The sequence below is a fragment of the Vicia villosa genome, linkage group LG1, assembly GCF_029867415.1.
Source record: "Vicia villosa cultivar HV-30 ecotype Madison, WI linkage group LG1, Vvil1.0, whole genome shotgun sequence".
Lineage (NCBI taxonomy): Eukaryota > Viridiplantae > Streptophyta > Magnoliopsida > Fabales > Fabaceae > Vicia > Vicia villosa.
In genome coordinates, this window is record NC_081180.1 from 103,570,374 (window position 1) to 103,594,910 (window position 24,537).

Below are 24,537 nucleotides of genomic sequence, written 5' to 3' on the forward strand. Positions count from 1 at the left end.
TGGGAGGCATGATAAAAGAAAAGGGTGAAAGGGGAAGAGAAGAAGGTGAGTGAAAATGGAAGAGTTTTAGAGAAAAGAAGGTGAGTGAAAATGAAAGGTGAGAAGATGGGGAGCCTGGGCAGCTGCCCGAGGTTGTTGTGCGCTGGATTCTCCTATGCCGTGCAGGATGGAAAAAATGATAGCAGAAGAATCCATTTCCTACCCAACCAGTAACAAAGCCTTTTAACCTTAATTGCATGAAAATCCAACCGACTATGGTTCTATCCACTTTTGGCCTTGAGAAAGAAAAGATCTCTAGATTATTATGCAAAATCCTTTGGATTGTGTGCAGGTTTGCAGTTAGCTTGCATTTTAAACAACATTCACCGTCCTTCATGAAGATCTTCAGAGAAAATAGTTGTCCCAGAAATGCTTTCACAGAAAAAGGTACTTAGGCCAGAGTGATAGAAAACAAACTTCTTTTGGATACCTTCCCCCAAACCTTGGATCAACAAGGTTCAACATGATGGTGCAGAAAGGAAAAGAAATTGAGAAAGATGATGGTGCATGCTTCAAGATTGAGGAAAGAAGTCCCAAATTGCTTGGGTTGAAGTAAGTTTAAGTGTTTATATAACACACATTAGTTACACAAAATATCAACATGTGTGATTTAGGGATGACAACGAGTAGGGTTGGGTGCGAGTTTCACACTACTCAAATTCGCATTTGAAATCACCACCTAAATCCAAACCCAAAATTTATTCGGGTGGCAAAACAACACCCACGCCCACACCCGTTATACAAAATATTATTTTAAAAATATTTTAAATTTATTTTACTTTGGCCTCAAAATGTTTTGGGCCAACCCTAGGTGTAGAGATGGGAATGAAGGTCAATGTCTTAACCATATAGACATATATTGTGGAAAAAAGTATAGTTTTTTTCTTCAATAAGTAATGGTATTAATCACAAAAAGATACAACGGTTCACACATTTACCTCTTAATACAAGAGAGAGGTAAAATATTCTAATAGTGAAAATTATAAGGCACAGATGAAGCATTAACTGACCTAAACAACTTCCAAAAAACGAGCACAATAGCGCTAAAATACTCGTCAAAGTTAAAAATATTACCTCTGCACAAGATAGCATTTCTCATCACCCACAAGTTCCAGAAAACCTCTAGCCAAATTACCCATACAGTTAATCTTTCGTCTACCGCCTTAATTTTGTCAAAACAATCCAAAAAATTCCTCAACTCAACATTCGCCAAAGGAACCGTGACCCCTATCCACACTCTCCAACTTTGTTCCAAATCCTTCTCGTGAATGGACACGATTCGAACAGGTGATTGGAATTCTCTATAGTATTAAAACAAAACACACAACCGTTGCTCTTCTAAATTCTGCAGCACACCCTTTAACAGAGAAGCCTTTTTCTTCATCCGCGACCCAATAACATACGTCCTTGACGAATTGCTCTGGTTTGAACTGCTGAATCTCATCTGTTAAGGTTCGCAGCAAGTCGTGATCTTCAAACCCCTGCCTCTGTCAACCAATTGTTAACGTCCCACACCCAATCCGAACCTTCCCAAAAACCTGCCTTCGCAACAAACATGTACGGCAAAAAGGCTTTAGCATACAACTCCAATTATGCTTTCGAAATAGCTTGATTTTTGATCGGTCACCATTTCTATGTAAGTTTCGGTCCTTCATCCGGCGAAAATTCATCAATTCGATAACACAGTTGGTTGTTTTTATTGCTTTTAAGTTAAGTTTACTTTAATTATTAATTCATAGTATTTCATTGCATTTTGGTGATGATTTTGTCAAAAGACCCTTTTTATGCCTGCGTGTGGTATTGTTAGTGTTTCAGATTGATGCCGTGGAGCAAGGAAATAATAGTCAGACTGTGGGGATGCTGGAAGGCCAAAAGATGGGAGTTTGTGAAGAATCAGAAGGTTAACACGGGCACCCGTGTAAGTTAACACGGCCCGTGTTGAAGGCTTAAGGAGGGAAGTCAAAAAGAGCCAATTCAGTGAATCAACACGGCCGCCCGTGTAAATTAACATGGCCCGTGTTGATGTGTCTGGAGCAAGAAGTTACAACCACTAAAGTCAGGAGATCTACACGGGTACCCGTGTGAATCTACACAGCTCGTGTAGATGGTTACGTAGAAAACTTCTATTTTGTGATCTTTTGCCAGCTTTCCGGTCATTAAGGGAATTTTAGACTTTGTGCTGAGACTAATACTGAAACTACTTAAACAAAGCTGTGAAAGGGGAGTAGGGTACTTTTTTCATCATACGATAGAATTCCAGAAAGAGGAGAAGATAGCTTCATCAAGGGTTTCGGAGACGGAGAGATTCAACGGTGGAAACCATTGAAGATCAAAGTTTCCAATTATCTTTGTAATGTCTAAATTCTTTGCTTTGTGTTTCTTGAATATTATGAGAGGCTAAACCCCCCAATGCTAGGGGGTGTCCCTGATTTGATCTGTGATAACTCTGGATTTGGTATGTCGTTAATAAAATGTTCGTAGTATTCAATTCGATTGTATAATGTTTTTAATGCTTTCTTTATTGGATCAATAAGGATTGTTTTGTGGTTAACAATTTGTAGGACTACGATTGTTAAGGTTTGTATACAATTGAACCTTATAGTTATCACCTAGGATTAGGGATACCGTAAGGTTATTTAGAAATTCTTGATTAATCTCAGATTTGGTTTTCTCCTATGTCTCTAAGGACTTAGGTAATAGGATTATAAACCAAAAGGTTTTCACTAAGGACTTAGGAAAACATCCTTAAGAATAAATAATTGAATGCCATGAACTTGTTAAAGAGATCTTAATCCAGAGGAGTTATAGAGTAAATCACACACCTTACCTTGGCATTATTCTCATATTATAAAAAGCTCAACTTTAATTTCAGCAATATTTGTATTACTTCAACTTATTTTATTGATCATTAAAACAACACCCCTATTCTCTTTTGTTTAATTGACGCATTATAATAACTTGTATTTCCTACGGATTCCTCGAGATCGATACTTGGGGTAAACTTATTATAACTACATCGGTGAAAATAGTACACTTGCTATTTTACCGATCAATTTCCCGCCCACCTACTGAACCAGAAGGACATTAATTCTCCATTTTGACCCTGCACTGAAACAAATGGGATACAAAAGGGCCCTTCGAACCTTCACTGTCATTAATCATTATTAAATCACGCCGCCATATCGAATCACCCTTTGCTATAACTCTCTTATCTTTAACAAGCATCTTAACAGCCGGATTACAATATCTATGCTTTAGCAAATTTGACCAAATCGCGTTTTCCTCTGATAAAATTCTCCACTTCCATTTCATTAGGAGCGAAACATTCATACTCTCAACATCTCTAGTACACAACCCTTATTCTTATTTCGGTTTACACATGTTACGCCAACTAACCGAATTGATACACCTACCTCCTTCCACCCCCTCGACAAGAACCTTCTTTGGATACTTATGATCTCGTTTAAAACCTTCTTAGGGGCAAGATAAAACAAGAGCCAATATAGGGGAATGGCATTTAGAGTTGAATTAATCAAAACCACTCCCCCTCCTATAGACAGAAACCTCCCTATCCATTTATCTAGCCTTCTCCTCACATCTTTTACGATTTCTTTCCACATACCCACCTTCCCTGACTATCTCCCACCATAACGCCCAAAAGTTTGAACGATAACACACCTATACCACAAGTCAAAAAAGACGACGACATCTGAAGGATTCTATCACTCAAATTAATTCCATAAATGTTACTCTTACAAAAATTAACTTTAAGGCCGAACATAAGTTCGAACCCCCTGAATATTGCCTTCAAACTCCACAAATTCTGAACACCTCCATCGCCAAAGATTAGGGTGTCGTCCATAAAATGAAGGATGTCTACATTATTGTTATCTCCGAACTGAAATCCATTATACTCGCCTAGCTCCGATGCTCTCTCCAACACTCTTGTTAAACCTTCCATAACGATAACGAACAACAAGGGAGAAAGAGGATCTCCTTGCCGTAAGCCACATTCAACCTTGAAGTCTTTCGTACAACTCCCGTTCACAATGACAACCATAGAGTTCGCAAAGACACTTGCCTCCATCCATTTAATCCACTTATTACCAAAGCCCATCTTCTTCATGACGAATCTTAAATAGTCCCAACTAACGCAATCATAGGCTTTCTCGTAGTCCACCTTCAAAAACTTCTCTGTTCCACCCTTTTAGCTTCAACTTTAGTCTTTTTAATTTCTCATACAACACAAAGTCTCCTTTCCCTTTAACAGATAACAAACTCCATTCCTTCTTCACAAATAAATCAAAGGCTTCGTGTTTGTACCACCCATTATTAAACCTAAAAGGTTTAGGCTCCCAGTCACACCCACTAGATTTCAACCACACGGGATAGTGGTCCGAAGAGACCCTTTTGCCCACAACCTGATTATCAAGCTTCCAACTTGTGACCAATAGTAAGCCATCAAGCTTTTCTATGGTGTGTTAAAATATCAGCGAGGTAGCTTATAAGTTAGTAGAACTCCCTTGAAGTTATAAAAATTCACTGTTTTTCATTGCTCTGTCCTTAAATTGCATCTAGGACTCGATCCAACAGAAAATGATCTTCTACCCTTCGATTTAGTCGACCGAAATTAATCTTCTACCCTTTGATTCAGTCGACAATCACCCCTCTCGTGGAATAACTTTAATGGTATGGTTACATACATCCCCTTTGTTTACTAGAGAGGAACTGTTAGGAAGTTAACTCTAAACCCTAACAAAATTTGAGAAAGACTAATAAAAGCTGTAAAATAAAAGAAGATAAAAACTAACTAGAAAAATTAAACTTCATTTCATTTCTTTGATATCTCAAATGTGTCAAAGACACTACATTATATAATGTCACAAATGAATAATCTAACAAAAAGCCTAAACACTAAAAGCCCACTTAATTGATAATTGAAAAGTCCAACTAAAATATAATAAAAGTACCACTAATAAACTAACTTAAATAATACTAATTATTATATTAAAATACTAACTAAATATCTAACTAATATTTAATAACCACTCTTTATCAGGAACCGCTTATATGAGCCCAATAAGATTGATGAAATTTGGCCAGTAAACACTAAGCCAAACGTATATCACCAGCTCACCTGTGAAACTCAAAGATTATGCTATGCGGTGTACATATGTGATGGTTTTAAAAGACTATGCTATGAAGGGTACAAGTAATGATATGTTATGGTTTTAAAAGACAATCTTACACTAGATTCATGTCTCTTGTGAATTGTGATGTGTCCGTTAGTTAGTTATACATTAGTTTGCTATACAGCTTGTGTGATTTCCCTTTATAAGGGATTGTACTCCCTTATAACTAAAATTTTCGTTCATCTATATTTCTCTTGCAATTCTAAAATTTATCTTTTGAAAGTTGAAGAAAAATGCATAGAAGTACTTTAAAAAAAATAGGAAAGATTAAATAAAAAGAATATAAAAATTTTGGTTAGAAAAATTATAGATTTTTTTTGTATAACATCGGAATTTCCTAATTTAAAAGAAACTCAAAAAGAGAGTATTGAAATTTTTTAAAAAACTACAAAAGTTTTATAGTATTCTAAAAATTAATAATTAAAAATACAAAAATATTTTTTCAAAAAATATAAAATATAATTCTATATAAAATTATTTTTCAAAAAATGTCAAATAAATCCTAAGAATACTTATCCTTACAATATAAGATACAATAAAATACTGCACAATTAAGATAGTTGAATTTATCTTTTAACATAGACGGTAAGAATATTTATCTGCACAATCTATACACACCTTACCTTACCATAATATTTACTATTATTATTACTTAATAATATGAAGTTAATCTTATTATTATTATATTATTATTACTTGTTAATATGAAGGTATTATTATTATTATAAAGTTTGATTTTAAAAATATATCACATTCAATCACAAATAAGTCTCTTGATTGCTTTATGATTGTAAAGCAACACACATTCTCTAATGGACAACTCTAATGCAGGGCCGGCCCAATGGCCGAGCTCAAAAATTTGGGTTTAAAAAAGACCTATTTTTTTTTATTTAGACCTCATTAAGCCTCTAAAATGGTTGGACCCGCCCTGCTCTAATGGACAAAATTGAAGTAGTTCATTTCTTTGGCCACGATCACCATTTTTCTATTTTTTTAAAAATCTAAATCCAAGTTCCTAAAAACCTAAATCCAAATTCCATATTCTTAGTAGAAACCAATATACCTAGTAGAAACCAATAAGAAAGAAAAAAAATCTAATTATTTAAATTTTAATTTTTTTTAATTGAATCTATGTATCTTCCTAAGAATTTTCTTTTTTTTTTTCTCCTCCTGTTATATTACTTCATTCATTAATAGTGATTCAATCATTTACTAATTTATTTTTTAACCATAAAAAGAATAACAAAAAAAGAAGGAAATACATAACAAAAAAAGAAGGAAATACATACTAATAAATTGCAGCCCTCAGTATACACAATGCAATGCTACAAACTGACACTCCTTCATACAAGGAACAACTGATCCATCCAAAATAAACATAAAACAGGAACATAGTCCAGACTAGGAAACTACAACATTATTAAAACTAAACAAGAAACAAACTTGTAACTATAGATTATAATGTTGATTATTAAACACGAGTAGCAGGAACACCCTTATGCATAGGATCACCAGTAGTTCCTCCTCCAACACCATAGTCAGTGTCACGATAACCCGGACCATATCTGGTATTATATAGCCCTGCATGGATCAGCAACAAATACAACAATTGTGTGAATGTCAGTATGATTATGAAAGCTTCCACCATCTTCAGCCTCCACCCTCTGTGTCCTCCTATGTGTATCTCCTTGCAAGCCAACCTATTCACAACACACAGTATCTGGTGTTAGCGTCTGGTGTCAGACGTCGTATCTGGTATCTGTGTCAGTATTTCAAAATATTGAGAAAGGTTTAGTAATATACCCCATGGCTAGAGCAGTAACAGCCCAAGCAACAACTGAAGTAGCTCCAGCAGATGCTAAACTGTCACTCCTCCATGCCCTGATGTGATTTCCACCTATGAATTTCGACACAATACCAAGAACAGAAGCTAATACGGAAAAGATCAAGAAGAACGAGGTAGCACCATTTCCACCAAAACCTGAAACATAAAACAACATACACAAAATGAACTCAAATCAAGCTACTACTGTCTAGACACATGAACAAAATGAGTCGTTTTTTAGTGTACTTACTTGGGTGATAAGTTTGGCCATTGATGAGCCTATTGAGACACCAACTAGCAAAACCAAGAACAATCAAATACATGAGCAAGTTCAGAAACAGCAATGGAGCTAGAACATTTCTCCCCACAGAAGCCATACTTGAGAAGCTTGTAGAATCTCTTTCTTTATTTGCTTTTGCACCGAATCCAACTTTACAGTATTTTTGTTTTGTGAGCTTGAATGTGACATTGTGAAGCTATAAATAGAGATTTCGAAAGATGGTTAGAATTTTGCAGACACGTGTCAGTTAACAAGGTGTAGCATGTGTGCTTTCTTGTACAGGTGGTAGGACACTTGTCATTTTTGTCACAATGTTCTTAACAAATCGTATACCTTTAAGTTTAATAAAACGGTGCCTTATAGATGGAAAGAAAAATATAATAATCAACCAATGCTTCGGAACTAGTACTTTGGAGTTTGGACTTGCAAGATTGTTATCGGTGGGTACTTTAATTTTCTTCTTCACTATTTGAAATCATTTTTATTGTGTTCATATTAAATGTAATATTCTCATGGTTTTGGTATGTCGACAAGTTGAAGAATAGCATATCTATTGGTTGAACACTTGTATAGATGTTTTGTTTCAGAGAGATATTAAAGTTATACTTATCCATTTGGACAAATATAATAATGAGAATTCAAGTCTTATTTTTGAGGTGTCGTTCACCGTTTCAGACCTAATAATGAGACCCCAAAACATTCACTTTTATCTTTAAGTTTTAAACTTTTTAATGCTTATATAAAAGATGTATTTTATAACAGGAGAATGCATGATCTTAGTAGAGATGAATTTAAATTTAATGAGTTTACTTAACGTGCCTCTGTTCATTGATATTCAATTTTTTATAGTGAAATATCAATCAATATCAAATTGTTTTGTTATGTCATGTTGAGATAGACATATTATATTTTGTTGGAATATTGTGTATGTATTACATGAGATGAATTAAAAAAGTTTATTAAGTCAAGTTCCACATTGTATGTTAGTTGCAAAAACTCCTTAGTCCCACATTGTTTAGATTAAAAATTTTGGCTAGTTTATTTCATTATATAATGAAGTCACTTGTTTCTTTTCAAAACACACCAAAAACTTATTTTGAGTTTTTCCTTCCTCATTCTCCTAACTATGCGTCTTTCGAATTGTTGAAGCGCCAACTTCTCCTCCTTTCTTTCTATTCGTTGAATTTTCTGAGTATTTTCTTGAATTCTCCTTAGAGAATAATGTTAATTTCTCCTCGTTTGAGTTGAGAAATTTTCAAGTATAAATTTTTCTTGGATTCTATTTAGAGAATTATTTGAATTTCTCTTGGTTTGAGAAATTACTACGACTGGTCAAACCAGATACTAAGATGGTATTTATACCGTATTTGAATGGTCCTAGTACCATCTGAGGGTGTATTTCTAGATCGATTATCTACCGTGCAAGTGGTAATTGTATAGTATAGAACTGAGCTGTTTTATCCTGGAGGCGTAGTGATTATTAAGAGCTGCTTTGCATAATTTTGGCAGTACCGCGAAACGTCTTAAAGAAAACGTACCAATCCGCGACTCGACCCGGTAATTTCTTTAGTGGCAAACTTGTTAAAATTGTGATCCAACAATTTTAAGACGTTTCGAATTGCCATGGCTACTGAAGAAATTATTGGTAGTTATGCAGATACTTTCTTTGATAAACCGTTCATGTTTGAGAGATGTCACTTCAAATGTTGGCAACAAATGATGATTTTCTTCTTAATGTTGAAAAAGATAGCTAACATTTTGACCGAGGACATTTTGTTGCTCCTTTTGGATCAACCGAACATACTGACGGTAAGAAATTTGAGGATCAAAAGGAACACGTAATATTGTTGAAGTTGAATCTGCTGCACAGATTAAAGCGAACAATTTACAGCTTAGGAAAGAAATCACCTTATAGAAAGAATGATTATAACACTCGGAGTAGAATCACAAATGATCTTTATGACTGATCTTACCGAGCAGATCAGATGGCCAACAACAATGAAGGCTTGAAGTTCGGGATGATTGATGGAAAAAATGGGTTGTACCTGCAAGGCACTCCGATGCCAAAGTAAGTATGTATTTCACAAGGTACAACAAAGTGAGAGAATTTGGGGGTGGAAAAGATTACCTTGCCCTCTGTGTGGAGAGGGCTATTTATAAGATGTTCTTGTGCGGATTCGACTCCTGCTTCTGAGGCGGATATTTAGGTGACACGCGAACTGGTTGTTTGTCGGGCACGAGGGTCCCTCGTGGTCGGCTGTCTTATGAGTTTTCCCGGAGCGATCGGGCGGAACTTGACACGCGTGGTCTAAAGTGTCTTGGGCCGAAGGCTGGATTGGCCCAATTAGATAAATTGGGTCGGTCCAGAACAATGAATATTGCAGTAATTGTGTGTAGCAACCTGCCCTAAAAATATAGATTTTAGAGTCGCCACCTATTCTACCAGGGCGAATAGGAAACCCTACGAAGTTTTAGAGAATTCTGGGTAAGTTATTATATTCGGGTTAAGGGAAGGTGTTAGGCACCCTTACCCCTTTCCTAAGGTTTTGAGTTTAAGGCAAAGGTTTATGGCTATATGTGTTAAGGTTTATAGCTAAGGAAATGAATAGGGTGAAAAGTGAGATTTTGGGGAAGGGGACTCGCCTTGTTGCCAAGTGCCTACGTACCTCCTTATGGAGGATCAGAGTCAACGTAGTTCGGGGCAGGGTTGTACGCCTTAGAATTGATATGAATATATTTGAAGGTATTTTGAGTTACCCTATCGAAGTGTTGAAAATCTGTAGTCTTGAAGATGAAAAGTGTTTTAAAGTTTGGCGTACAACCCTGGTTTTAAATATGCACTATTAATCGCAATGATCAATGGGTTTGATCACCATAATTAATAGGTTAGTAAAGGATTGCTAACAATTCTAATCGATAGATTCGATTATCACTAATAGCAAATAAGTGTATTTTAAAAATTAAATTATTAATTTTATCGTTACCTCTCGTAATCAATAGATTTGATTAAAAATAATAACGAATTCGATAAAGAGAAATATGCTAATCATCGTAACCAATAAGATGGTTAAAACCTTTTAGCAAAATAAAATCCCATTTGAAATTAATCAATTAGATAATTAGATAATCGATTATTACCCATCGCGATCAATAAATTTAACCGAAACGAATAATAAATTTAATTTTAATGTTTATTATATTTTAATATAATTAAAAAATTAGATTATAAATATAAATAAACATTAAAAAGTTAATTAAATAATTATAGTTAAATAATTAAAATAAACTAGGAATTAGAGAATTTGATTCAGTGTGGTTGGACTAAAGGTTTATTGTATGGGGACCAAATATGGGGCGTTTGATCTAGGATGAAGGATGATCCTATGGCTGGATCATGTGGGCACATGGTGAATCCTGTGGTTGTGCGCGCATGGGATCAGAGGAGACAATTTGTAAAAAAATATAGAAAGGGTCAGGGATCGAACCCTGGACCCTTGGATAAACACAACGCGCGACTCACCACTTCAACTAACATGGTTAGTTGTTCATAACATGGATGACAAGAAAAATATATGGTCATTGCCAGGTAGCCAGGAAAACAAGCGCGAAAATTTAAATGGGCCAACCGTATCATGCCACCTCATCATCTTCTTCAACAAAACCCTGTAAATACTCTTTTACAGCGCTTTTACAAGCAAGCTGTAAAAACCTGTGTCTATTACACCTACCTATCACGAAAACCCCCCAAACATACATCAAAATCAAAATTAAAACCCCGGTTCGCTTCGTCTTGTACAGACGACTTCAATTATGCCTATTTTAGACCTTAATTCGTGCCAAATCACATAACCCTAAAATTTCTACCAAAAACCCTAACATGGCAATTAAGGGCAAACACGTACAAAAACCCAATTAAACGTCCAGAATTAATCATACACCACCCTAAGCAATAATACACAAATAAAATTCACATAGAATGCATGATTCGTGGTACCCGAACTCAAGTTTTTTGCGACATACCGTGAGCTTTCGGAGATTGTTCTGGGGGTGCTGAGGTCGTGTAAGTATCCAGATAACTTCAGCAAACACCAATGAACGTGTAGCAATGCTCAGAATCCTTTGAAACACCTTCAATATCCAAAACCGATCTTGAGTTCTTGAAGATTTTTTTTTACTCTTGAATATGCTCCTTTTGTCGCACGCTCGCGAAAATGAACAGAGTCGCCACCAATATATTTATCCCAAAGAGGGAAAGGAATATCAGAAAACCTAAGGTGAATAAGAGCGAGGTCTTTCGACCAGAGATAGGGTACGGGAGTCGGTTACGCAAGGGGAAGGTGCTAGCACCCCTCACGCCCATCGTACTCGATGGTATCCACCTATGTTTGTTGCTATCTAAAGGGTGTGTACTATAAATCTAAATTACTAAGGGAACACATGCAAATGAATGAAAAAGAAACACGGGGAAAATAAGGTTTTTAAATAGTTGTGCTCGTTCAAGCCCCGCGACTTGATGCCTACGTATCCCTTTCGGGAATCAGAGCGCCGTAGTTCGGCTCTTTAGTTTTGTTTGTTTTTGTGTTTTTTAGTGGACAGTTACGTTCGCACTCCGCTGCTCGACCTCTGGAGTCTTAAGCTGGGAATGGAGCGGAAATAACGTGTCCGATTAAAGAATGCCTCGGAGGCGAGATAGAGAAAAGAGTTTGAGCGTTCAAGTGGAACCCTAAAGCAAGGGGGACTCGAGTTGCTCTTTGGTTTGTGTTTTTTTAGAAGTTGGGAACTTACGCCTGAATGGAACCCTAAAGCAAGGGAGATCCAAGCACTCGAACGTTCCCTAAAGCAAGGGACGTTCAAGCTTCCATTCCCTTTTTAAGAATTTCCACTTTTTTATTAGTGTTTTTTAAGTTGAAAAGGAAAAGGAACTAGCCTAAGAAAACTAGCCTAAGTATGAAGGGAATTTCTACCTAATGTTGTCATGGTTTCTACCTATGGTTAGGAGAAAGAGATACATGAAAATTAAGGCGAAAATTAGAAGTCAAAATTGAGAATGATAATGGTGCAAAATTGGTATACAAGCATGAATGTTAAACCAAAAATATAGTACAAAATGACTTAAAAAATACTACTATTTTTATTGGCTTTTTTATGAAAAAGAAAGTATTAGAAATCAAGTAGAAAGACTAAAAACAAATAGCCTAGAAACTACTATTTTTTATGTTGATTTTATTGAGAAAATGTGTGTTAGAAATCAAAAGGAAAATTAGACTAAACTAATATCTTTTTTTATGTCATTTTTATGAAGGAAATTTGATTAAAAGTCTAAGACAAAATTTCAACTAAAAAGTAAAGGAATTAATATATTTTTTTTATGCATTTTTTAATGTCAAAATTAGTGATTAAGTCTAAACATGATTAGTAGAAAAATTAGTAAAAAACTAATTAACTCTAAAATTGAATGAATGGAACTGGGGGTGCAAAAGGAATTATATGGGGTGAAAAGCCAAAGGAGGCGCAGGGCCCAAAAGCATGAGCCCAGGAGCTTTTTTGTTACAGCTTCCAGCCAACCAAAAACGTGAGCATGGGCCCTCAGGGAGGTGCGCTCAGCAATTCTAGCCCAAGGTTTTTTGTTATGGTTTTTGTGCCCAAAAATGGTGGCGTTGGGCTCAGCAAAGAGGGGGTGTAGCGTTGAAAATCAGGCCCAAGGACTTATTGTATTGATCCAGAAATTATTATCAAATAAAAATAAAAATAAAATAAAATAAAAAAACATAATCAGAAAGCAATTGAAAGAGGGACTAGGGTTACCTCGATGCGCCGTTCCCAATTCTCAGACTCTCTCCTTCCTCCTTCTCACGACGGCGCTAAGGCTTCATCATCTTCACCGGCCAAGATTCTTCCCCCGCCACCGCCAAACAAACACACTCGAAACCCGTCTCTCATCTCTCTCGATCTCGAATCAGTTTTCAAACTCTTTTTGCTATCGATCTCAAATAGCTCTCACTTTCCGATTTCTTCTTCTTCGTGCGTTTTCTCGGTTTGATTCGAAGTTGACAGGCGGCGCAAGATGATGATGTCGTATGCGTTGAATCACTGTTGATGATACGTTGATGGAAAGATGAAGCTCGCACTGATGCGTGAAGAGATGAAGAGTGGAACGCATATAGATCGAAGAACATGAAGATCTTATCGAAGATCGATGGTGGAAGGTGATGACGTTGCTGAGAAGAATTGAAGATGATTATGATGATTCTTGCGATTTGAAGATGTATTCTAACTTCTTCTTTTTTCTGTTTTGCAGATTTATCATTGTTGAAGGGTTATTGGTGATGAAGAAGTGAAGATGGTGAAGATGAAAGAGAGTGGAGGCGGGGAAACAGAGTGAAGACGTGAAGAAGTGAAGATGATCAATGTTGAGATGCTGAGAACGGTGGAGGATTAAAGTGAAGAGAGATTGAAGTGAATTGTGTGGAGTGAATGAAGGGATCGAAAATGGTGGAGATGGTGAGGTGAGTGTGGAGAGGGATTGAAGTGAAGATGATGATGGAGAAAGAATGAATTCAGGGAGAGAGCCCTGAAGACTGGATCAATGTTCAGTTATATAGAGTGCAGGTTAGTGTTTGATTTTCTCTCACTCTCTGATTCTGTTGCTTCTGTTAGAAGTTTGTTGAGAATTGGTTAGGTTAGTTAATAGTTAGGGATTCTGTTAAGGATTTCTGTTACAACTGTTTTAGAGTTTGTTACAGATTGGTTAAAGGTTGGTTTTGGAAGTTATTATTCTGTTATGATTCTGTTTGGTTTGTGAAAATTCTGTTAGAGAAGTTAGGGAAGTTTGTTTGGATTTTCGGTTAGGGGTTAGTTGGTGAATTGATGGTGTGAGATTGAGTTGGTTAAGATGGATATAAGTTGGTTATTTTTCTGTTTTTGACAGTTATGAGTTGGTTAACAGTTAGTATTTCTGTTATAGGGTTGAGTGTTAATTGGTTTAAAAAGTGGTTAGAACTTAGAAGTATGCTTGTTATTATGGCTGAATGTGATGAAATCCTGGTTTGAGTTATGTACAATGAATGTTGCAGGATGTCTTGGCTTGATATATGTGGAGGCGGTATTTTGGTGAATGCACGGGTTATGCTGAATTAAACTATTTTTGTGTGCAGGTCTGACTCCAGTTCAGCAATTTGTGAAGGTCAAGTGCAGGGTACAGCATGGCACATTTGCAGGGCATTGACATAAAGAATGCTTGGAGAGTTCGAAAAAGTTTATGGACAGCAACTGATCATGAATGGAGACTAGTGGAGTTTAGCCCCTTGTAGCAAAAGTTTAAGCTTTTTCTTTGCAGTTTTGTAATTTCTTTTGGTGTAATGATTGAAGCTTGTAGTGTACCTTCTGAATGTGGGTGTTGACCCCCCCCCCTTTTTTGTAATGTCGACTTCAACTTTTGTAATGAATCGGGCCTTTTGGTTATGTATGGGTCTTGAATGAATATATAAGTGTCGCTTTGAATGGACAAAGCTTGATTAGCGAACAAAATCGTATGGACTTATTCTTCAAATGATAAGAAAATTCCTCCGTTCTTTGAACATAATTTCCCAAGCCTTTAAGTGAAACTCTGATTTTTCCATAGCCTTGATCCTATGCCTGATTATTGATCCAATGAATGTGCAATGCGCTGATGACCTAATGCAAATGAATGAGAAGCTATAAGCCAATTAGGAATAATTAGATGGGCAAATTTTGGGGTGCGACAGCTGCCCCTATTTAATCATCTTAAACCTGAAAGTGAGATTGGCGCTAGCCTTTCGAGCATTCAAGGTAGAAGAAGATTAAATACCAAGTGAACCTGAAAATTTGCCTTATGAGAGATATGATCCACTGGGGAAAAGATGGTGTCAACTCCACTGAGGAAGAAGGTATCAATTCTGGATTGATCAAATTAACTCTGAGTTAGAAATGGAATAAACATCAACTCCGGGTTGAAGAAGAAAAGTGGGTCAACTCTGGGTCGAAGAATAAAGGGAAGATGAACAATTAGAAATAACCGTCAACTCTGGGTTGAGTGGGAAAGGACAAAAGATAACCGTCAACTCTGGGTTGAGTGGGAAAAAGAAAAGATATAGAAATATCCGTCAACTCTGGGTGAGAGGGAAAAAAGGTAACCGTCAGCTCTGGGTTGAGTGGGAAAGGAGAAAAGGTAACCGTCAGCTCTGGCTTGAGTGGGAAGAGACAAATGAGATCCGTCAACTCTGGGTTGAGTGGGAGGAATAACGAATCAACTCTGGGTTGAATAAAAGAGGACCGTCAACTCTGGGTTGAGTGAGAAAGAGAAAAGATAAGAAGTATCTGTCAACTCTGGGTGAGAGGGAAAAATGACCAAGGTAACCGTCAACTCTGAGTGAGTGGGAAAGAAACAAGACGACCATCAACTCTGGGTTGAGTGGGAAAAAGATAAGCATCAACTCTGGGTTGAATAAAAGACAAACATCAACTCTGGGTTGAATAAAAGGTGACCGTCAACTCTGGGTTGAGTGGGGAAAGTATAATTAACTCGGGGTTAAAAGACGAAAGGAAAGTCAACTCTGGGTTGAACACAAAAGACACCAACTCTGGGTTGAAGCAAGATGAACATGATTGACTTGAGGAGATGACACCACAATGGTAACTCTGAGTGCCCCAGTGGAATATCAATTGATTGCTTGTAGAGAACCCATCTGATGAGTAACTTGGCTTATGCTTCACATGCAAATGTTTGATTTATTTGTGCACTTCTGGAAATGCAATGCAAGGGATCCTATATGCAGTGTACTGATTGATTGGGGTTTCTGCTTTGATGTGGAATAGATTAGGTGGAGTTCTGAACTCTGCTTGATTCAAGATGGGGTGGATGCCCCTGATTTGTTGATGATTGGATCATGCGGGAGAAATGAAAATGCAATGATATGCATGATGATCGTATGATTATGAGTGCAATGATTGTCTCCAAGATACCAGGAGTGGATGGAGTATGCCCTTGTGGAAGGTTGTTGCTTGAAGGACAACACTTGTGAAGGTGAGGTGTTTAGTTTGACTCCTCGACACTTGTCTTGATATCTGGCACTCGCTTGGGGATGGAAGAAAGAATTGTCTCTGGCTTGCCCCAGCTTGTAGGATCTCTTGAGATAAAACTTTGATATGCTTGAATCATGGAGATGTGCAATGGCCTGCCCCAGTGTAGATGAAAGGATGAGTGCCCCATATTGAAATGAACTTTTCCACCAGACGGGTGCTTCAGAGATTTGCTTTGTGGGTGGCCAACCTTTGCCTTTGTAAGATTACTCGACGGAACTTCAATGTTGAACTTTCCTTGGTATCAAGTACTTACTTTCTGATTAGAGACAATTCTGTTTTGAAAAAGATAATGAGAATGCAATGCACATGTTAATCTCAAAGAAAAAGTTTTATTTGTCAATATGTTGTAATGATACTAACATAAGTGACACAGCAACATTAGGAGTCAGTTTTGACATGATTTTACAGTTTGTATGCTTTCGGAACGAACCCTGCTTCAATTAGGACTTTTGGGGGTTGTAACGTGGCCGGGTTCACGGTTTGAGAAACAAAGGATAAAGGCTCAAGTTCTACTTAACCCACCCTTCTTCGTGATGTTCTCCAATCCTACGTTCAGTTAGTTTGACACGAGTGTTCGCCTTTCAGGAAGGATTGCGATGGATGAGGATCCTTTGTAGCTTTGATTGAAGTGGCAGTCACCCTTTGATGCTTTCGTTGATGATCACAACAACTTGTTCCTTGGAGGATTTTTGTTCTTTTGCTTTTAACTTTTGCCTGGACAAAAAGTTTCTTTTGACTTTGGTTTTCGTTGTCCAGCGGGATATGCCCTAATTTTTTGCCTAAGTCATTTGCTTCAAAGCTTTTCTTTCTTTTTGACTTAGCGGGCTATTGCTTCTTTCTTTTTGATCATGATTTGATATTTTCTTTCATTCTCTTTTTGCCTTGTTCGGGAACAAGTTGTATGACTTTTGTGATTGACTTGATGAAAAGGTTGTGACTGCCCTCTACTTAGTGAATGAGAGACATCCATTGTGGGTTGTGCTCTTTTGTTGTGGGATATGAGATATGATTGATCCTCTGATGGAATACCTGAAAGATGAGCGCTCGGTCGCACTAACTGAAGACTACCCTGCCCCTTGGTTAAGATTGAGGGTTTTATATTTTTTTTTTTGAAAAAGAAACTACTTCTCCTTTGGCTCAAAAGGGTTAACGAAAGTTTCACTCCCTTATAACTCCGGTGTTTGGGAATTGAAACAATGCCTGTACATCGTCAGCAGGATCTTTGTTCCAAAAGCATACAATTAGTAGTTCATGTGTTTTTGATTTTCATCATTCTCCTTTCTTAGTTGCTTAAGACAAATGAGCGAAGTATCAATGAACATAATGACAAAGATGAAATGATTTTGAGAAAAACATGTATATTGCATTATTTTTATTTATTCAAACAAAATGCGTTTCTTACAATGAGAAGTACTTGATAACAATAAAAGTAATACAGTTGAAAATGCTTGAGAAGTCTAAACAATGGCAAGATTGGCCTTATTCTGATGCAAACAAGATGTTCTCTGACAAACACAAAGTCTCCAGGCTCCTTTGGTGGAAGGTGCCCCCTTTAGGGGGCATGGAGTCTTCTGATGGTAGCTTGATCTTATTTGTAATTCCCCATGATTCTTTGTTGGTGAGCTCTTGTCAGATATTGGCGTCGAGGAATCGTCTTGTCGGATCTGATGGAGAGGGAGATGGTAAGAGTCTTGGTAACCATGGATGCATATGCATGGATGCAAAATGTTAATGAAGATGCAAATGTATCAGGATCAAGGATCAAGGCTTCTTGGATAACAACTTCTCATGGTCAATAAGATATGGCCGAACCCTCCAGATTCAGAGGTTCGACGTTGCTTTCTGGATAAACAGCTTGTGCATAAGTCGAAGGTGGTCGAATCATCCAGATTCAGAGGTTCGACGTTGATTCTGATAGATAACCCTTGCATAAGTCAAATAAGGTCAAACCTCCAGATTCAGAGGTTCGACGTTGATAGATAACTGATGTAGAACTTCTGTATAAGTCAAATGTCCCAGGATCAAAAGTTCGACGCCTTTTATTGAATAGCAGAAATCCGGGTATGATGAAGGTTAAGTTTCCTGTCCCACCCCAATCTCACAGGTATGTAGTCTAGACACGGACAAGTGGTCCCTAATGGTCACTAGGGTCTACAGTTCCCATGGGGTACAAAGTGTTTGAGGCAACAAGCGTGCCAGACACAGTGTCCCATGAAAGAACCTCGCCCAGCTGTGGTACCTCATATTGAACTCATCCATAGCAAGCGCTACGGTAGTCAACATGAGCATCCACGCTAATCCTATGTGTCACTTGGCCTGGGTAGTGGGCCTTTTACCTCATACAAACCCCCCACCTGCAAAACAAAGCAGAAAAATATGTGGCCCCCACGGGGACCCATAATATAGTCCAGGATGCGAGAAAATAAACATGTTATGCAAGCAGTAAATAGTCATGATATGCAAGCATAAAATAAAAGCAATAAAGCCATAAAGCAATAAATCAATAAATGAACACCCAAATAAACAAACAACAAACAAAGGCTAGGATCGACTTGCTTAGGTAATCCCCAGCAGAGTCGCCAGCTGTCGCACGCTCGCGAAAATGAACAGAGTCGCCACCAATATATTTATCCCAAAGAGGGAAAGGAATATCAGAAAACCTAAGGTGAATAAGAGCGAGGTCTTTCGACCAGAGATAGGGTACGGGAGTCGGTTACGCAAGGGGAAGGTGCTAGCACCCCTCACGCCCATCGTACTCGATGGTATCCACCTATGTTTGTTGCTATCTAAAGGGTGTGTACTATAAATCTAAATTACTAAGGGAACACATGCAAATGAATGAAAAAGAAACACGGGGAAAATAAGGTTTTTAAATAGTTGTGCTCGTTCAAGCCCCGCGACTTGATGCCTACGTATCCCTTTCGGGAATCAGAGCGCCGTAGTTCGGCTCTTTAGTTTTGTTTGTTTTTGTGTTTTTTAGTGGACAGTTACGTTCGCACTCCGCTGCTCGACCTCTGGAGTCTTAAGCTGGGAATGGAGCGGAAATAACGTGTCCGATTAAAGAATGCCTCGGAGGCGAGATAGAGAAAAGAGTTTGAGCGTTCAAGTGGAACCCTAAAGCAAGGGGGACTCGAGTTGCTCTTTGGTTTGTGTTTTTTTAGAAGTTGGGAACTTACGCCTGAATGGAACCCTAAAGCAAGGGAGATCCAAGCACTCGAACGTTCCCTAAAGCAAGGGACGTTCAAGCTTCCATTCCCTTTTTAAGAATTTCCACTTTTTTATTAGTGTTTTTTAAGTTGAAAAGGAAAAGGAACTAGCCTAAGAAAACTAGCCTAAGTATGAAGGGAATTTCTACCTAATGTTGTCATGGTTTCTACCTATGGTTAGGAGAAAGAGATACATGAAAATTAAGGCGAAAATTAGAAGTCAAAATTGAGAATGATAATGGTGCAAAATTGGTATACAAGCATGAATGTTAAACCAAAAATATAGTACAAAATGACTTAAAAAATACTACTATTTTTATTGGCTTTTTTATGAAAAAGAAAGTATTAGAAATCAAGTAGAAAGACTAAAAACAAATAGCCTAGAAACTACTATTTTTTATGTTGATTTTATTGAGAAAATGTGTGTTAGAAATCAAAAGGAAAATTAGACTAAACTAATATCTTTTTTTATGTCATTTTTATGAAGGAAATTTGATTAAAAGTCTAAGACAAAATTTCAACTAAAAAGTAAAGGAATTAATATATTTTTTTTATGCATTTTTTAATGTCAAAATTAGTGATTAAGTCTAAACATGATTAGTAGAAAAATTAGTAAAAAACTAATTAACTCTAAAATTGAATGAATGGAACTGGGGGTGCAAAAGGAATTATATGGGGTGAAAAGCCAAAGGAGGCGCAGGGCCCAAAAGCATGAGCCCAGGAGCTTTTTTGTTACAGCTTCCAGCCAACCAAAAACGTGAGCATGGGCCCTCAGGGAGGTGCGCTCAGCAATTCTAGCCCAAGGTTTTTTGTTATGGTTTTTGTGCCCAAAAATGGTGGCGTTGGGCTCAGCAAAGAGGGGGTGTAGCGTTGAAAATCAGGCCCAAGGACTTATTGTATTGATCCAGAAATTATTATCAAATAAAAATAAAAATAAAATAAAATAAAAAAACATAATCAGAAAGCAATTGAAAGAGGGACTAGGGTTACCTCGATGCGCCGTTCCCAATTCTCAGACTCTCTCCTTCCTCCTTCTCACGACGGCGCTAAGGCTTCATCATCTTCACCGGCCAAGATTCTTCCCCCGCCACCGCCAAACAAACACACTCGAAACCCGTCTCTCATCTCTCTCGATCTCGAATCAGTTTTCAAACTCTTTTTGCTATCGATCTCAAATAGCTCTCACTTTCCGATTTCTTCTTCTTCGTGCGTTTTCTCGGTTTGATTCGAAGTTGACAGGCGGCGCAAGATGATGATGTCGTATGCGTTGAATCACTGTTGATGATACGTTGATGGAAAGATGAAGCTCGCACTGATGCGTGAAGAGATGAAGAGTGGAACGCATATAGATCGAAGAACATGAAGATCTTATCGAAGATCGATGGTGGAAGGTGATGACGTTGCTGAGAAGAATTGAAGATGATTATGATGATTCTTGCGATTTGAAGATGTATTCTAACTTCTTCTTTTTTCTGTTTTGCAGATTTATCATTGTTGAAGGGTTATTGGTGATGAAGAAGTGAAGATGGTGAAGATGAAAGAGAGTGGAGGCGGGGAAACAGAGTGAAGACGTGAAGAAGTGAAGATGATCAATGTTGAGATGCTGAGAACGGTGGAGGATTAAAGTGAAGAGAGATTGAAGTGAATTGTGTGGAGTGAATGAAGGGATCGAAAATGGTGGAGATGGTGAGGTGAGTGTGGAGAGGGATTGAAGTGAAGATGATGATGGAGAAAGAATGAATTCAGGGAGAGAGCCCTGAAGACTGGATCAATGTTCAGTTATATAGAGTGCAGGTTAGTGTTTGATTTTCTCTCACTCTCTGATTCTGTTGCTTCTGTTAGAAGTTTGTTGAGAATTGGTTAGGTTAGTTAATAGTTAGGGATTCTGTTAAGGATTTCTGTTACAACTGTTTTAGAGTTTGTTACAGATTGGTTAAAGGTTGGTTTTGGAAGTTATTATTCTGTTATGATTCTGTTTGGTTTGTGAAAATTCTGTTAGAGAAGTTAGGGAAGTTTGTTTGGATTTTCGGTTAGGGGTTAGTTGGTGAATTGATGGTGTGAGATTGAGTTGGTTAAGATGGATATAAGTTGGTTATTTTTCTGTTTTTGACAGTTATGAGTTGGTTAACAGTTAGTATTTCTGTTATAGGGTTGAGTGTTAATTGGTTTAAAAAGTGGTTAGAACTTAGAAGTATGCTTGTTATTATGGCTGAATGTGATGAAATCCTGGTTTGAGTTATGTACAATGAATGTTGCAGGATGTCTTGGCTTGATATATGTGGAGGCGGTATTTTGGTGAATGCACGGGTTATGCTGAATTAAACTATTTTTGTGTGCAGGTCTGACTCCAGTTCAGCAATTTGTGAAGGTCAAGTGCAGGGTACAGCATGGCACATTTGCAGGGCATTGACATAAAGAATGCTTGGAGAGTTCGAAAAAGTTTATGGACAGCAACTGATCATGAATGGAGACTAGTGGAGTTTAGCCCCTTGTAGCAAAAGTTTAAGCTTTTTCTTTGCAGTTTTGTAATTTCTTTTGGTGTAATGATTGAAGCTTGTAGTGTACCTTCTGAACGTGGGTGTTGACCCCCCCCCCTTTTTTGTAATGTCGACTTCAACTTTTGTAATGAATCGGGCCTTTTGGTTATGTATGGGTCTTGAATGAATATATAAGTGTCGCTTTGAATGGACAAAGCTTGATTAGCGAACAAAATCGTATGGACTTATTCTTCAAATGATAAGAAAATTCCTCCGTTCTTTGAACATAATTTCCCAAGCCTTTAAGTGAAACTCTGATTTTTCCATAGCCTTGATCCTATGCCTGATTATTGATCCAATGAATGTGCAATGCGCTGATGACCTAATGCAAATGAATGAGAAGCTATAAGCCAATTAGGAATAATTAGATGGGCAAATTTTGGGGTGCGACACCTTTCTCTAGAATCTCGCCCCCTAGTCCTATGCTTTGTGTTGTATATTTATAGAGGAGTTAATTAGGTTAAAAAAACTGAGCCCAATCTCCATAATTCATGTGATTGATATTTGATTTGGAACTTGAATGAAAACCTTCTAAATTTGTCCAATCTTGTACCAATATTTTTCCAATCACTTAGGCACGAAATTATATTGAAAATATGCAATAAATGTTGATTGGAATTGATAAATACAAGGCCTAGAATCCAATATTTGATTTTCCTTTGAATTATACAACTTTAAATCACTTTTTAAATGAAATAAAATCATATAAAATCAAATAAAAATGCTATAATTCGTGGCAAGTGAATTTGATAGCTTGGACAACTTGTGGACCAAGATTAAATCTTAAAACGTTAGGCCCATTCGCAAGAAACTCCAATTTGAACCCCTTTTACTTCACATTTTTCCTTCAAAATTGCCCAACTTTGACAAGGCATATCTCCCTCAATTTTTATGATATGGAGGAGTTCTAAGACTTTTTGGAAACCACAAGATGTCCTCTACAAGCCACTTTGGAACGTATTTTTCATTTGAGGATTGTATCTTGATGATATGCCCTTTGACAAAAAACTACTTTTGGTTGACTTTTGAAAAGGACCTGTAATCTTTCGTACCATATCTCCCAAATGAAGCATTTCTGGCCTTGGCATGTGAGAGACAAAGTTTTAGAGAATCCAATTTCCTTCAAAGTAGGCTTTGAGTGAGAAATTTATGATGTTCCATGTGAAAGTTATGCCTGGTCAAAGTATAGTTGACTTTTTGGGCTAAAACCCTAATTTAGTAACTATGCCCTTTGTTGATTTTGAAGCTTTTCCTTGATGAATCATGATCAAAATTTGATAAAATGATGAATTAAACTTCATAGTATTGTTGTTAACCAAAAATCAGGAGTTTTGACCATACTTTAACCATAGTTGACTTTAAGGTCAAACTAGTCGACTGTGGATCATCTGAGCCATTGAGTGAGCAATCCTTGGAGTTGAAGCTTGACTTTTGACAAGGAGATGTTTTGAAACATAATGAGCCATATGGAATCCGTTGGGAATCTTGTTTCATGACTTTTCTTAAGAATATGCAAAACCCTAGTTCAGGAGGTCCTTGTTTAGGAGAAAGCCTTGAGTAAACCCTTGAGCCTTGAGCCATTGAAGTTGAAATGAGGAGGACAAATTTTAAGGTATGACATTGTGATACTTCAAAATATGTTTAAGAGACTCTGAAAAACAAGTATGACATTGAAGAAGCTGGAGAACAGAAGAATAATTTTAGCAGCTACGTGAAGTATCAGATGGTAGTTGAAAGGTCCATAGAAACTCAAAGTCACGAGCTTCAAAATATTGCTCATAAGATCATCACTGAAGGTATGTATTTACAAGCAATGTGAATTTCTTTTATTATTGACAAACTGCCCCTAGTTTGAAAGTTTTTATGAATTATGCTTTGTTAGAAAATAAATAATTTTTTATTTAGAGACTAATTATTCTCATTAAAGAAGAATATCAGAGACATGATTAAATAGAAAAGTCTTGGTTGTTTTAAACAACAAAAATAAATTCGGTGTGGTTCTAAAGCCATATGGAAAATTGTTATAGAATTAGAACTGCAATATTGTGAACCGAATTAAGAATGGGAACCCTTATATGGCCCTAGTTGCTCCAACTAGACAACAACCACCACCTCCAAGAAATGACGTTGTTTTCCTTTTGTTTCAACTGTGGTAATCAACATGGTTGATAGATCTGATGGTTGGTGGATAAACACAGGCGTCTCTTGTCGTGTTTATTGTAGCAACCTTCCCTAAAAATAAAGGTTTTTAGAGTCTCCACCTATTCTACCAGGGCAAATAGGAAACCCTACGCAGTTAAGAAATCTGGGTAAGTTATTATAATCAGGTCAAGGGAAGGTGTTAGGCACCCTTAAC

The 24,537-nt window shown here is 37.1% G+C and overlaps 1 protein-coding gene and 2 long non-coding RNA genes across 3 annotated transcripts; 2 read left to right on the forward strand and 1 right to left on the reverse strand.

Moving 5' to 3' along the window:
* Positions 1-6,494: 6,494 nt before the first annotated feature.
* On the reverse strand, positions 6,495-7,503 carry LOC131613722 (membrane protein PM19L-like). The gene is made up of 3 exons (XM_058885370.1): positions 7,307-7,503; positions 7,035-7,212; positions 6,495-6,931 (listed from the first exon to the last, which is right to left on the reverse strand). Exons 1-3 carry the CDS (start codon positions 7,431-7,433, stop codon positions 6,703-6,705), a joined length of 534 nt encoding a protein of 177 aa, XP_058741353.1. The 5' UTR covers positions 7,434-7,503; the 3' UTR covers positions 6,495-6,702.
* A 5,614-nt stretch (positions 7,504-13,117) lies between these two features.
* Positions 13,118-15,232, forward strand: LOC131613729 (uncharacterized). Its single transcript, XR_009287616.1, has 3 exons — positions 13,118-13,542; positions 13,635-13,945; positions 14,491-15,232. It is a non-coding gene; the product is annotated as an uncharacterized LOC131613729 (long non-coding RNA).
* Positions 15,233-20,610: 5,378 nt separating this feature from the next.
* Positions 20,611-22,650, forward strand: LOC131613733 (uncharacterized). Its single transcript, XR_009287617.1, has 3 exons — positions 20,611-21,035; positions 21,128-21,438; positions 21,984-22,650. It is a non-coding gene; the product is annotated as an uncharacterized LOC131613733 (long non-coding RNA).
* The last annotated feature ends 1,887 nt before the right edge of the window (positions 22,651-24,537 follow it).

Bases quoted from the DNA above. Each gene is read 5' to 3' on its own strand.
- LOC131613722 (XM_058885370.1), bottom strand. From the start codon at position 7,433: ATGGCTTCTGTGGGGAGAAATGTTCTAGCTCCATTGCTGTTTCTGAAC. The intron at 7,213-7,306 runs GTAAGTACACTA...TTTATGTTTCAG, and splicing joins TGGCCAAACTTATCACCCAA to GTTTTGGTGGAAATGGTGCT. The intron at 6,932-7,034 runs GTATATTACTAA...TGTTGTGAATAG, and splicing joins GTTACTGCTCTAGCCATGGG to GTTGGCTTGCAAGGAGATAC.